This window comes from Gavia stellata, chromosome 3 (genome assembly GCF_030936135.1).
Source record: "Gavia stellata isolate bGavSte3 chromosome 3, bGavSte3.hap2, whole genome shotgun sequence".
NCBI classification, from domain to species: Eukaryota; Metazoa; Chordata; class Aves; order Gaviiformes; family Gaviidae; genus Gavia; species Gavia stellata.
In genome coordinates this window covers 46,957,635-46,969,885 of record NC_082596.1, presented here as the reverse complement: position 1 = coordinate 46,969,885, position 12,251 = coordinate 46,957,635, and the positions used below count along the sequence as shown (strand labels likewise).

Sequence of the window (12,251 nt, the reverse complement as noted above, 5' to 3'; positions counted from 1 at the left end):
CTGTGAAGCAATAAATGGGGCAAAGGGGAGAACAGTCAAGTGAGAAGAATGTGGAGTGAGTGGGAGTAGAAGAAAATGAATGTAATGCGCTGCGCTGCCCAGCAGCCCGGTGTCTCCTTAAGCTGCCAGTGCTGTAGCTGTGAACGCCGGCACTGCTGGAGCTGGAAGCATAGAGTCTGAATTTCAAGACGTCTCTGTCTACCTCTGTGGAAATTATGAACAAAAAAATTTCCACTGAGTTCTGAGCGTTATTGCAGAAATGATGCCTGTGTTGCATTTGTATGTTATACAACGCTGTGCCAGCTGTGTTTCCTCTCTCTCTCATTTTCTTTTTTTTTTTTTTCCTTTTTTGATAAGTGCTTTTCTAAGGGGTTTCACAGGAAACTGCAGGCAGATCAACCAAAGACGAGAAGTCGGTGTGCATAATTTGTACTTCACTTGATATCTTTGTGCAATCTCTCATTTAGTTAGTTATTCTGGAATTGCTTCCTTTCATCTCAAAAACAACATGCTTGCAGTTATCACCTACTTTTTGAAAGAGATCCATAATACGAAAGATGTTTTAAAGTCTTTGACTGTTCCCTGTTTAGTCTAAACAGTGACTTTATTGTGAGAGGTATTTTCTCATGGTTTCTTTTTTAGAAATAATTTTTTAAAAAGCTTGCAGGATTGTTATTCATAACTGTATAGGCTAAAGGTATGAGAGAGAAGCAATTTTATAAGGAAAGATTTAATTTATTTAGACCAAATGATCTATTTGGAGTAAAAAAAATTAACAAACGTTTGGGACCTGTAGAAGGGCTTAGTGCTGAAAGCTTGCCTGTTTTCCAACAGTTATATCTGTTTGTTTAGTAAAAGATATTACCTCTCATTACAAGTATTCATTCTCTCCGAAGACTTGGAACAGAACGAAAGAGTTGCTTGAAGGTGGAAATGTATTTCCTCCCTTAACAGTTCCTACTGAATCCTGCAGGTGTTCAGTCTAGGTGCTTTAGGATTTAGCTCATAAATAATAATTTGGCTTTTAATCATGTCTTTCAGTTGAGTCCTCTTGTTACATCCAAGCTTTAACCTGGACAATTACCATAGCATCACCTAAAATAGAGACAATAAAACTGAGGTTTCATGGCCTGAATCCACTAACTTTAATAAATGAAACTGAGTGAGTAGCTATAAACAAAGAATGTGAAAGTAGGTTATCAAACCATGTGATAACATCTGTTCCTTGGAAACATGAAAGTACCTATTTCTGTGTCAAGAACTAAACCCTGGTTAAGTGGTATTATAAGCTGACTACAATTTTCTCGTGTGTCCAGACTTCGGTGCATAATGTTAAGGCTTCTATGCGAAATGATGTAATTATCTGCATGCCCTATCAGAGTCACGTATTTATATTTGAAAACCTGGGTCTCTATGATCTGGAGGATCCTTATCAAGATGAGAGCTCAACTGCGTGGGATAATACGCAGTTGCATGAGAGGAGACCTGGTTTTGTCCCTCAATAGTTTGCAAGATGCAACACGTGAAGTGGCGTCTCCCCCTTTTTTTTAAGGAAGGAATGGAGAGCAAGGGTTACGGTAATTCACTTGAATGTAATGTCGGCTAACAGTATGCATAAATTGGTCCAAATTGTCTTTAACAGCCAGTCATTTTCCCTGGGAGAAACTGAAGATGTTCTTGTATGATGGAAAAAAGATTAGACAAAGCAGAAAAAGCATTTGTACGTTGTCTGTATTGGCATTTTTCAGCATTGTTAGGTCTATTAGAAGTTGACTGTTACTCTGATCACAGACTGATGGAGAGATCAGTGGTAATGCAGAAAATTAGGAAGTGATAGATTGACTTCTTAATGCTAAAGCTTCATTAAACTACTAAAATGATGCTTTTAAGAGATGCAGTTGCAGCACAAATGGTACAGACACCAAGATTGCAGCAGGATTTTCTTCACGCTCCATACAGTACAAATCAGTATCCCTTAATGGCTGTTGGGTAAACTTCTGCTTCGTACCCATTTTGTACCATAATAGCTCAGTCCCCTGCTATTCTTTCCTGCCCTTGTGCCCAGCAGATAGCCGTTTTGTTCTGCCTTACCTTCAGAATCGCTATTTAATTCTACATCTAAACAGTTCGCTTAGAAATAAACGCAGTGCTTCTTGCTGTACTGGCTTACTTTTTATAAAAATGCACTTTGGCTGAGAAGACAGCCTCACCTGTTTCAGTCTGCTGATCCATGCCTTAGAACAACCTGTTCTGGGAGAGGCAGGCTGGAACAGCTTGTGGATGTATCTCCAGAGGTACAGCCTGCTAAACCTGTTTGCCTTGTAATAGCTGAGGTTTCTGTTCAGGATTGGAAGTTACAGCTTTGATTTCATCTTCCTTACCACTTGTGTATTCTTTATCTGGCTTTAAAAAAAAAAAAACAAAACAGTTGGTAAAATACTGTCTTTTCATTAGGTCTATCAAAACAGACTTTTGTTGTGATTTTAATCACTCCTCTCCCAAAGTTTTTCTTTCAAAGATCAGATATTCATGTTCATTTTTTTGTGTGTGTGCAAAACTTGTTCTAATATTATTTTTTCCATTTTCATTTTCTAAAATGATTAGTGCTGCATGCAGGATACTGCTTGCCAATGGCGTATGTGTACAGGATTATGTGTGAGAGAGCTCAAACCAAACAAAAACATGCACCTCTCCCTTTACAAAAAAGAATGCACAGCCAAACATACTGCATGTAATCCTAATCATCACCTCATTTTCCACTTCAAGGCAGTATGATCTACCCAAGTTATGGGAGCTGATAAATGATGATACAAGTTACATCTTTTCTTCATTGTTATTTCATGTGTGATATAAAACACCATTTTGTGGGCTTGTGTACAGTACTTCAACTTCCTCACTCTTTGAAGTGTAAGAGGGAGTTTTCCTGTCCGTATCACCCTCCACACCTTTTCTTGGTTTCAGAAATCGTGCAGGAAGCCCAGCATCAGAGGGTAACTGGCGGTCGGACTCGACAGCAGCCGTATTGTTCCATTAATTTCTGCAGAGTTACATCAAAGCCCTTTCAACTCCTTCAATCTATGAAAGCATCTCTGAAACTGTCCCATTTGCTCTTCTTTTGATAACAGCTATTGGTATTTTTCCTTTGAATTGAATCATACTTGGGGTAATCTTTTAAGACAGTAGCTAATACAGCTGTAATTTTTGACAGAGCTTGCAGAATAAATAGGGTCAAACATGAGTAAGACTTCCTCAGGAGTTCTCCAAAGGGAAGCACAGCAGTGTAAGTGGTGGTGCTTAAGGTTTAGTAGCTGGCCTCCTTCCTCCGGAGATAATCGTGAATCAATTTCCTTTACGATAGGAAGCACTGGGCTGCTGGATGCAATGAATCCTTTTTAATTAGTCATAGAAGAGAAGTCCTAACCACTTGTTTAAAGGTCTCAAAACACCATTAAGAGGAGATGAGGGTGCAGTCTGTGACCAAATTCTGCTTTGAATAATTACAGTGTTGCTGCCTACCCTTCTCCATATTCAAGTAGATACAGCATTCTCTTTGCAACTTGGCATAAATGATTTTGTGTGCTAATAACTGCTGCATTCCAGCCTAGGTGTGGTGGCATCTAGGAGATAGCAAAAATTAATTCCTGTGTTCGTATGAAGGGAGGTGTTGCTGAAGTTTAGCGGTGGCCAAGCAGGGAGAAAGAAGCAAACCCTTTGCCAGCTCAGTGGTAGTTGCTCTTGGAGAGTCCCGGAGAGATGCTTGAGGTGACTGTTCTCGTGTCCTTGAAGAGCAGATGTCTCTGTTTCCCATAATGGCAGCCACAAAATGCTAATGGGTGTAGAGCAGGACATGTCATTTCCTAGTGCGCTGAACCAACACCACTGATAAATACTGAGGACAGATCAGATGGTCTGAGCGCATGCGCCGAGGAGGAATGCCGTACTTAGCTGAGCAATGAGGCATTATCTGAGATTCATTTTAAATATATGCCGTCTCTGTAATAACACTGGGTGGTTGTTCCAGATACAAAATTTCAGTTAATCTGCTGTGTCAGTTTGGGCTTACAAGTCCAAAAATACCTTATTAGTGATTTATGTCTTTCATTGTTGTTCTTTTTTGTCATACGGTTATCTCTGCCCACACACTGCTACCTAATCTTGTATGTTTTGCGTGTTGTTCCTGTGGTTATTCCGTGAGAAGAAAGCTTGGTGTCACCCACAGAGTGGCATGCGCCTAGTTCTGCACTTGAACATTAAGTTTCTTGTGTGAAGGTGTATCTGAATTTTATCTCTCTAGAGTGAAAGTAGCTAGCTTACCAAGAACCAAATTATTTCTCGAGATACTAGGAAAATATTTGGCATAGACTTCAGTGCTTCAGTTAAAGCGTCAGAAAACACGAAGCTTTGAAGAGAACTGCGAGCTTTAAATCCTTTATATCTTTAATTATCTTTATAGAGCTGAATAATATCCTGTACTATCTGTGCACACAATGCTTGAATTAATTTTGTGTTGATTAATTAAGGGGAAACTTCTTTTCTTTTACCTTTACCCTACTCCCTATAATCCTGCAAGACAGCTTCTGGTGAAGTTAGCTTCAAGCATTCATTAGCATAGCCTGGACCTTTGACATACGGCACTGGTGATTTATGCTTGTGAATATTCATTGTAGCAAATCCAGTGGCTTTTCTGCTTGCTCTGTTTTTTGGAGAGTAGCGTGCAAGATACAAAACCTCCTTGCAACCTGTAACTAACTCCCTGGGGTAGAAGTTAGCTGCATTTGAATCCCTTTGTGTGCATGAAAGCAAAGAGTACCAGTGGTGCAAATGTAGTGTTGCTTATCAGAAAGGAAGACTGTATAAAAGGAGAGGTGGTAGGATAGTTGCCTAAGTTCACCGTATGTGTTTGTTAATACCGGTCAGCTTCCACCCATCTTGAGAGCTGTCATGACAAGGCAGTTAGGAGAAATGCAAATTAACTCTGAAAAGAGTAAGGGAATCAGAAAAAAGAAAAAGCCCATGAGAGAACAGGCAGGGGATAATAGAAAACGCTTCCAGAGTTAGAGGCAAAGATATGTGGAAGAACAAGTAGGAAAGGAAATGCCAATTTTCTTCTGTATGTACAGTGATCAAAGTCTGAAACTCTCAAATACTATTTCCATTTCTGACATAACTTGGCTCTGTGACCTTAAGAAAGCCTGGTTCCCTAAGGGTGCTATCTAAGAAACCCTATTAGTTCTTCTGCCATTTGAGCTAAGCTGTAGTAAGATAATAGGAGGGAAGAAATTTATTATTTTTAGGGAAGGAAATGATGGACTAAGTGACCTCCATCTGCAAAAAGTTATTTCAGTGTCTATATAGAATTTGATAGCCATTTTTTGTTAGTAAGGAGATTCAGATATACTGCAGCATGCTGAAGCATCTTAGTTTCAGCTGATGAACTTGTCTGGAATATCTGTGAGTTTTTATTGAGCATCATATCTGCAAAGTATCTTCATACCAACTGGAAAAGATTTACAACATTTTCTGAATGTACGATAACTGAACAAGTGGAAGTGTTTAACCAATACAAAAGTATGGTGTATATGACATTTTTCCGCAGAAAGGTTTTACTGAGTGGTGTACCTTGGGAGGAGAGCCAAGGGGGATGAGAAACTTTCCCAACTGCTCATCTCCTTGCCTGTAATTAGCAATCACTGTATGAGAGCACCTTTTTTTAAAAATATAGATTTATTATTTTTTTAATAGGATTGCTATGTTAGCTTTCTTTTTGTACAGAAAATTTTATACAGTTCTGCTTTCTGTGATGAAGCTGGAAACTTCAAATGGAAATTTAACACTTCTTGTATTAACTTACTGCTATTTTATTGATCAGAAATATTGAGTGCTTATTAAAGTAATCAAATACAGATATTTCTTGCTTCCATCATTATTGAAGTGAAAAGGTAATTTTTTCTGACCTTTTAGAGGCAAATCCTGTGCAGATTGCAAAGGTACTTCCAAAGAACTCACAAGGTGTTCAAGGCAAAGCAACAGGTAGCTGAAGCAAATCTCTTGAGGGTGAGGGAGGGAGTACCTGGTCACAGAAGTAACAGCGTGGTATCTTCTGTGCTGCCTGTGTACAAAATCTACGTGCTTATGGAATGCTGTCTTCATTTCACTGAAGTCAAGAGTTTTGTCTTTGAACAATTTGGGCCGGGATTTTACCATTTTTGTGGTTGGGTTTTTGGTGATTTTTAAATTTTTTTTAAGGAATTTAAATTAACACAGGTAATCATATATTCTTTAGCAATCTTAACTGTTTAGTCGGGGGGGGATATTTTCTGTTTCTCATTCTGGTTTCTGTTTTTACATTTGTACCATCCTCTACCTTAGCTAGTACTGGTGAGTGCCATCAAAAATACATCATAAATGAATTCATCTTGAGAGCTTACTTTTGAGGCATTTTGATTTAAACATGCTTATCTTTAAAATATAGTGTCCTGGATGCTCAGCTACAGTACTCACTGACTTCTTTGTTTTCCTGTAGCCAAATCTTATCAGAAAGAGTGGTATTATTCTGTGTATTTATACTGAAGTAATTTTTCCTTAAAAGAAAGATCCATAAAAGGGGAGCATTTAGAGCCTTTCAAATGAAACCAGTCACAGAGCAAATCAATGTATTCTAAAAGTGAACAAAATGAGCCATGTTTGTCATTTTAGTGAGAGAGATTGAGGTCAGCCCCTGCGGTTTTTTTTCCACTCAGCCCTTGGACATGGAAAAGTGGTTAGCATGATATAAAAGAGGGTGTTGTGGCAAGGCCATCATTGGAAATGACAGGTAAATCTTAGTGAACAGTCTACTACCAAGTATTTGGAGTGATTGGGATATATGGAAGACAGTCATGGAAAACCCAGGATAGGGATGATTAGACTGGGCTCAGGTGTTGGAGGGAGGGATTGAGGTGGGGAAACTGAGCCTATGTGTACTGGGGAGCATTGTACCTTCATCCACCATAACCAACAATATTTTGAAATAATAAGCAATGTGGAAGAGTCAACTACTTTTAATTTGACACTTCTCTGTGCTTTGCAATGACACTTCAGAAACTTAATAATATTACTGGGAATATTATTTTAAAAAAACCCAAACTCTTGATAATTCAGCTTCATATTGATAATTGATAAACTATTTCTTCACTAGTTATCAATGATTGTTTTAAAGTGAACCTAAGAAATTAAATGAATTTTTTTTGCCAGCTGTCCACCACCACAATGTTGGTAGACATGCCAGCTTGTTTACTGGATACTTGAAAAAGTCATGTTTGTATGTTTTGAAAATATTTTTCTCTTCAGACTGTGTTTCTGATGGTGGCTACAGTTAAATAATGTACGGAATTGGAAGATTGAGTTTTGTTCTTTGAGTTTTTGTTCTTTGTTTTTCTTCTCCATTTTTATAGCTTCCTCTTTTAAGAAAAATTTCCAACTGACCAATTAAAAAAAAAAAAAAAAAACACAAAACCAAAACAAACCTCTAACAGGCAAACAAACCAAAAACAAAAACCCCAAAGTGCGGTTTCCTTGGGGAAGTTAAGTCTAAACAAGTATACGATAATAAATATTAGCAGAAGAATTAAATGATTTATTGGACAATCTTTACTTCGGAAAACTTCTTAACTCTTACAACAGTCAGTGGGATTAGAACATGTGCTTAGCTTGAAGCACATCCCAAATGCATTTTACTTGCTCAAAGAACTTCAGGTTTGCATCTTTTTTAGGTGCAGTGGATATTGTAGCAATTCAAGCAAAATTAAAGCATTCCTAAAGCAAAAGAGTACATTGGAATGGTGCTTTAAGAATGAAGTGCTTGCCTACTGCTTTCATACTGTTTGAAACCTTTTATTTCTGGCTCTTTTCCAATGTGGAAGGAGTTTGTTTTCAGAGAAATGTTGTTGCCAAGGGACGAATGTTGACTGTGTTGTGTTTAAAACAGGCTGATATTAATTACGTTCTTTTAGCTATTCTCCTTCTCTGGATAACTTTAAAAGGTCCTTCCAATTTCCGGAATACTTAGGTAAGCTCTCAGAACATGAACACAGTGTCTCGTCATTTACGTAAAGAATGTATTAAAGAACTGGCAAAAGCTGAACTAATTTTTGTGCACAGTCGAGAAATGTTGGTTTCAGATGATTACACTAATTAATAACATACAATAGCATTAGTGAATGCAGTGATTTCCCTCCCTTTCCTCTTTTATCTTTAAAGTCTTTATCTGAGCCAGTTGTCAGACAACCTGTGTGGAGAGCTGCTTACTGCATTAAACCAGAGGAACAGGCTAATTTTTTCAGGACCTATTCTTGTGATCAGGGCAGCATATTCTGGAGCAAAGTCAGTCATTGGGGTTTTCCAGTTCTCCACTGATAACGTGAACCTAATGTTTTCTATTGGGTATTGGTTCTTTCAAGAATCAGGCTGAGTTACTTAACTTGCCTCTTCTACAGAACAGTTTTGTGCAAGCATCCTTGAGCTGGGCTAGTGCTGGTGGTCCCAGTGATGGGACTGTTATTATGCTTACCCCACCAGAACTTGCACAGAGTGTTGGGTTTTTTTCCAACTAGCTCCTGAAGACCGAGCCCAGCTCATGTTTCTTAATCTTCTGCCTATTTCGGAATTTTAGATAATTTCTTTTTGTATTAGGTAAAATGCCACTTTCCAAGTATTTTTGCATAATACTCAGTATTTTAAGAAATACTGGGTCAAGAGAGCATAATGTACATAACAACTGTGCCGAGCTCACCTTAGGGTGCCAACCCAGCTGCCTTGCCCTGCTTGTGCGGGAGCTCTAAAGGAGAGTAAAACAAGCTGAGCCAAAACAGGTGAATTTTCCCTGCCAGCCCTCTCCTCAGCCTTCCACGTCTCTTTGCACACTTGTTTTTGGGCCTTCTCATCTTCTCCTCTCCTTTCATCCCTCCTTCAGTGGGATGAGTTCAGTGTGTCCTATGAGTTTCTAGAAGAGCTCCAGCAACATTTTATGAGTCTGAACTCCAGCCCTACTTGCTCGCAGCCCTGGCTGCTGACCAGTGATTGATCCTTCCTGGAGCTACCTGGATATGGCCCAATAGCTTATGCTCGACTTCTGAAACCTTCCTGGGAAGCTGTAGGCCTGCCGGACATGGGTGAAGGCCAGCTTTAGTGGTCAAAATCTTGTTTTAACAAAAGGTTCCATGCTTTTTGCCAACTACAAGTTGTCAGTAGAGGTATGTGTTTCTTCCCTCCATTCAGTCTACGGAAGCCAGCTTGCTTTCTTATTTGAATCCCGATGTGAAAGCTCCCTTTCTCTCACCGTTCCTGCCAGTCATGATCCCTGTGACTCGTGAGCCTCTTTCTGCTTTCCTGAAAACTTTCTTTAATCCTGATGACACCCGTCTGGAAACTTCTCCTGATAGAGATAAGCATTGGCTTATTGTTTTGGTAAATTCTCCAGATGTAGTTGTTTGAAAAAATGAATGTTATTCGTGCCAATTGAACCTCAAGAGATGGTCTTTGTATTCAGGTGTTCGTGTTGACTTACGAAAGATTAATGTGCATTTACATTGAAGTTGTCCAAGTTATATCAATAAATTGGCATTCAATTTATGGATTATTAGGGAACATAAATAACTGCCTACATAAACCTGTACAATCTCATTAGCATTCTGTTTAAATAGCTTTATATTTTTATTTGTTTAGACAACTTCAACAGAAATTTCTGAGTATTCATCCGATAATGACAACGATGGAGAAGGAGAGACGGGCCTGGCAAACGCTACTCCAGGATCCACTAAGAGATTATGGTCGAGGTCAGGAGTGGACACGGGGGATGTTACGGCACGACCGGCCAGCGAGTGGCTGAAGTCTGCGCAGGCCCTTCTCTGCACCCCAGGGAAGCAGGCAGGCAAGGCCCCCCAAGCCCCCGCTGAGTCTGCGAAGAAAAGGAAGCTACTGAGGTAAATGCGCTGTCCACCTTAAGGAATTTTTTTTTTTTAATTGTAAGTAAAAGAATACTTACGGAAGAGTAGGAATGCATTTCAAGGATAAACATTTTTAGAGACGAAAATTCCAAAAACTTAAAGAATGTATTTATCTGTAAACAAGCAAACAAGGCAAGAAAGAACTCAGTTCAGTTTTAAAATCTGTGGTGAAAGCTCTCAATCTTGAACTCCTGTGTACAAATCAATACGGTTTTTGCACTTCTAATAATGCTTTACAGTGCCTTACAGATGTGTGTGAGTGGACATACTTCTGTTTTAGCTTGTAATCATTTCATTGCTTTGTGCCTCTTTGTGCCTGCAAAAATGCTGTACCTCTGATTTTTTTGTTGGTCCTCTCCAGATTTGTCAGGGTAAAATTATCCAAAATACTGTAGGAAAGGGGTGGGTAAGTAATAGTGCTGAATAGTTCAGGGCAGAGTGATATTTAGGAAAAGGTGGGATGTATTTGTAGCTGAAATGTAAATCTCTGTGACTAAATTAAATACATTAAAAAGGTATCTAACTGCTGAAAGAAAACAGCCTGAGCAGTGGAAGCCAGATGTTCCCAATTCACTATTTCTCTAGCTAATTACAGTGCAGAAATGGTCACTTCCTATATTGAATTAATGAAAGTTGCTTTAACTTAAATGGTATATGTGAAGGTATGCCTCAAGCTATAGAGAATACAATTGCCAACGGTGCTGCCATAGATATTTATTGTATTTTTAACAATGCGGTTTGTTCTTCCTTTTTTTACAGCTGATTCTATGTACAGTAGTCAATCAATCAATTACTTAAGAAGTAAATCTTCAGTTTGGTTAAATAGCAATACCTTATTTTTCTCTTAAAAATGTTCTTGGCTATTTCAAAATGCTGACTGAGGGAACAGATTTGAAAGTCCTCATTACTGAGGATCTCTATACTTCAAAGTGCTTTGCTTGTGTAATGAAGCTTTATTTCTTGTTACTTTAAAAACATAAAGACACAACTGTACTAGGTCAGACCAAAGCTGTAACCCCCAAAAATGCCTGTTAGTGGCCAAAAGCAAGTATGTGTGAAGGTAATAAGAACAGGACAAGCGTATAGTGATATTTTACCCAGATGCACTTCCAGCTTTCAGCAGTTTACTGCTCAGGAGCTGTTTGTTACCTTCAGTGGGTTTGTCTTTTCATGAGTTTGCCCAGTAGTTTTCTGAAGGCATAAAAACTTCAAGGCTGTTGCAGTAACATCCCAGGGTTGGGAGTTCTGTAGTTTAAACATGACTTGAATCTGTACCTACCAGCTTCATTTGATGACCTCTACTATCAACAATCTTAGTGCAAACATATGTTTTACAGTAAAGATACTCTGAAACAAGTGTATAAGAGAATAAAGAGCTTTAAAAACAAACAAACAAATCCAAACAACCCACAATGATATAGAATGTAATCTGTCCGGAGTGGCCAGAGGAGCAGAGCTTGCAGGGTTTTTCACTCTTCCATCCTGTGGTTCCACCTTGGGTTCCTTTGGGAACAGGGAAGCAGGCAGGAAATTCCTCAGTTATGAGTTTTGTTTATCTAGTTATTTTGCTTGTCCAGGTAATTGTCATCTTTTCACTCTTCCTGTTCAAGGCATTAATTCCACGTGTCTCTCTTTCCCATCCTTCCTTTTACTGTTGATGGAGAACATTTTCACTGGTGTGCTAACAGTGGATATAAGAGTCTGCAGCCTCGATAGGAAAGCTCAGATTTTCAGTGCTGTGGATTGAAGGCCAGTTCAGGGAAAGGTTTGTCAGCTTCTTGATTGATGAAGTAACAATGCCTCCTTTCTGGTTATATAGCTAAAAGTTACATAGCAGTTGTTGGCTTGTCCTTTCTCCTTCCTTCCCACCTCTGCTGCAGATCGAGACCACAGCAGAAAAAGCAGCGAGCAGGGGAAGTCATCCTGCAAGCTGGATCTGGCCCATGGGCTCCCACGCAGACCATTTGGAACTGCGCAGTAGGTGGAAGAGGACCGAGAGCCTCTGATTAGCCAGGCACCCTTTTTCCAGGCTGGTGTCTAGGGAAGCACAGGTTGAGCAGAGATGGTGCAGGTGGTAGAGCTGCCATCTTCCTATGGGAATTCTTGTGTGAGAGGTTCTACTCCAAATCCAGACTGTATTAAGCATGCTTACTTCATGGAAGAGTCCTGATGTAGGTGGAATAGGCCTCCTATGGTTTTGTTTCCACTTTAAGAAAATAGAAAGTTTTTCTATTTTCATCTCTTTTTGCTGTTTAAGATGACTAAAGC

General features: G+C 39.2%; 1 protein-coding gene across 1 annotated transcript in view; it reads left to right on the top strand.

The window, feature by feature from the left end:
- Positions 1-12,251, top strand: part of SPIDR (scaffold protein involved in DNA repair) — a 206,434-nt gene that overhangs the window by 44,582 nt on the left and 149,601 nt on the right. The window contains exon 6 of the mRNA XM_059836060.1: positions 9,703-9,959. Coding sequence (XP_059692043.1) covers positions 9,703-9,959 — 257 coding nt within the window. The remainder of the gene's footprint in view (positions 1-9,702; positions 9,960-12,251) is intronic.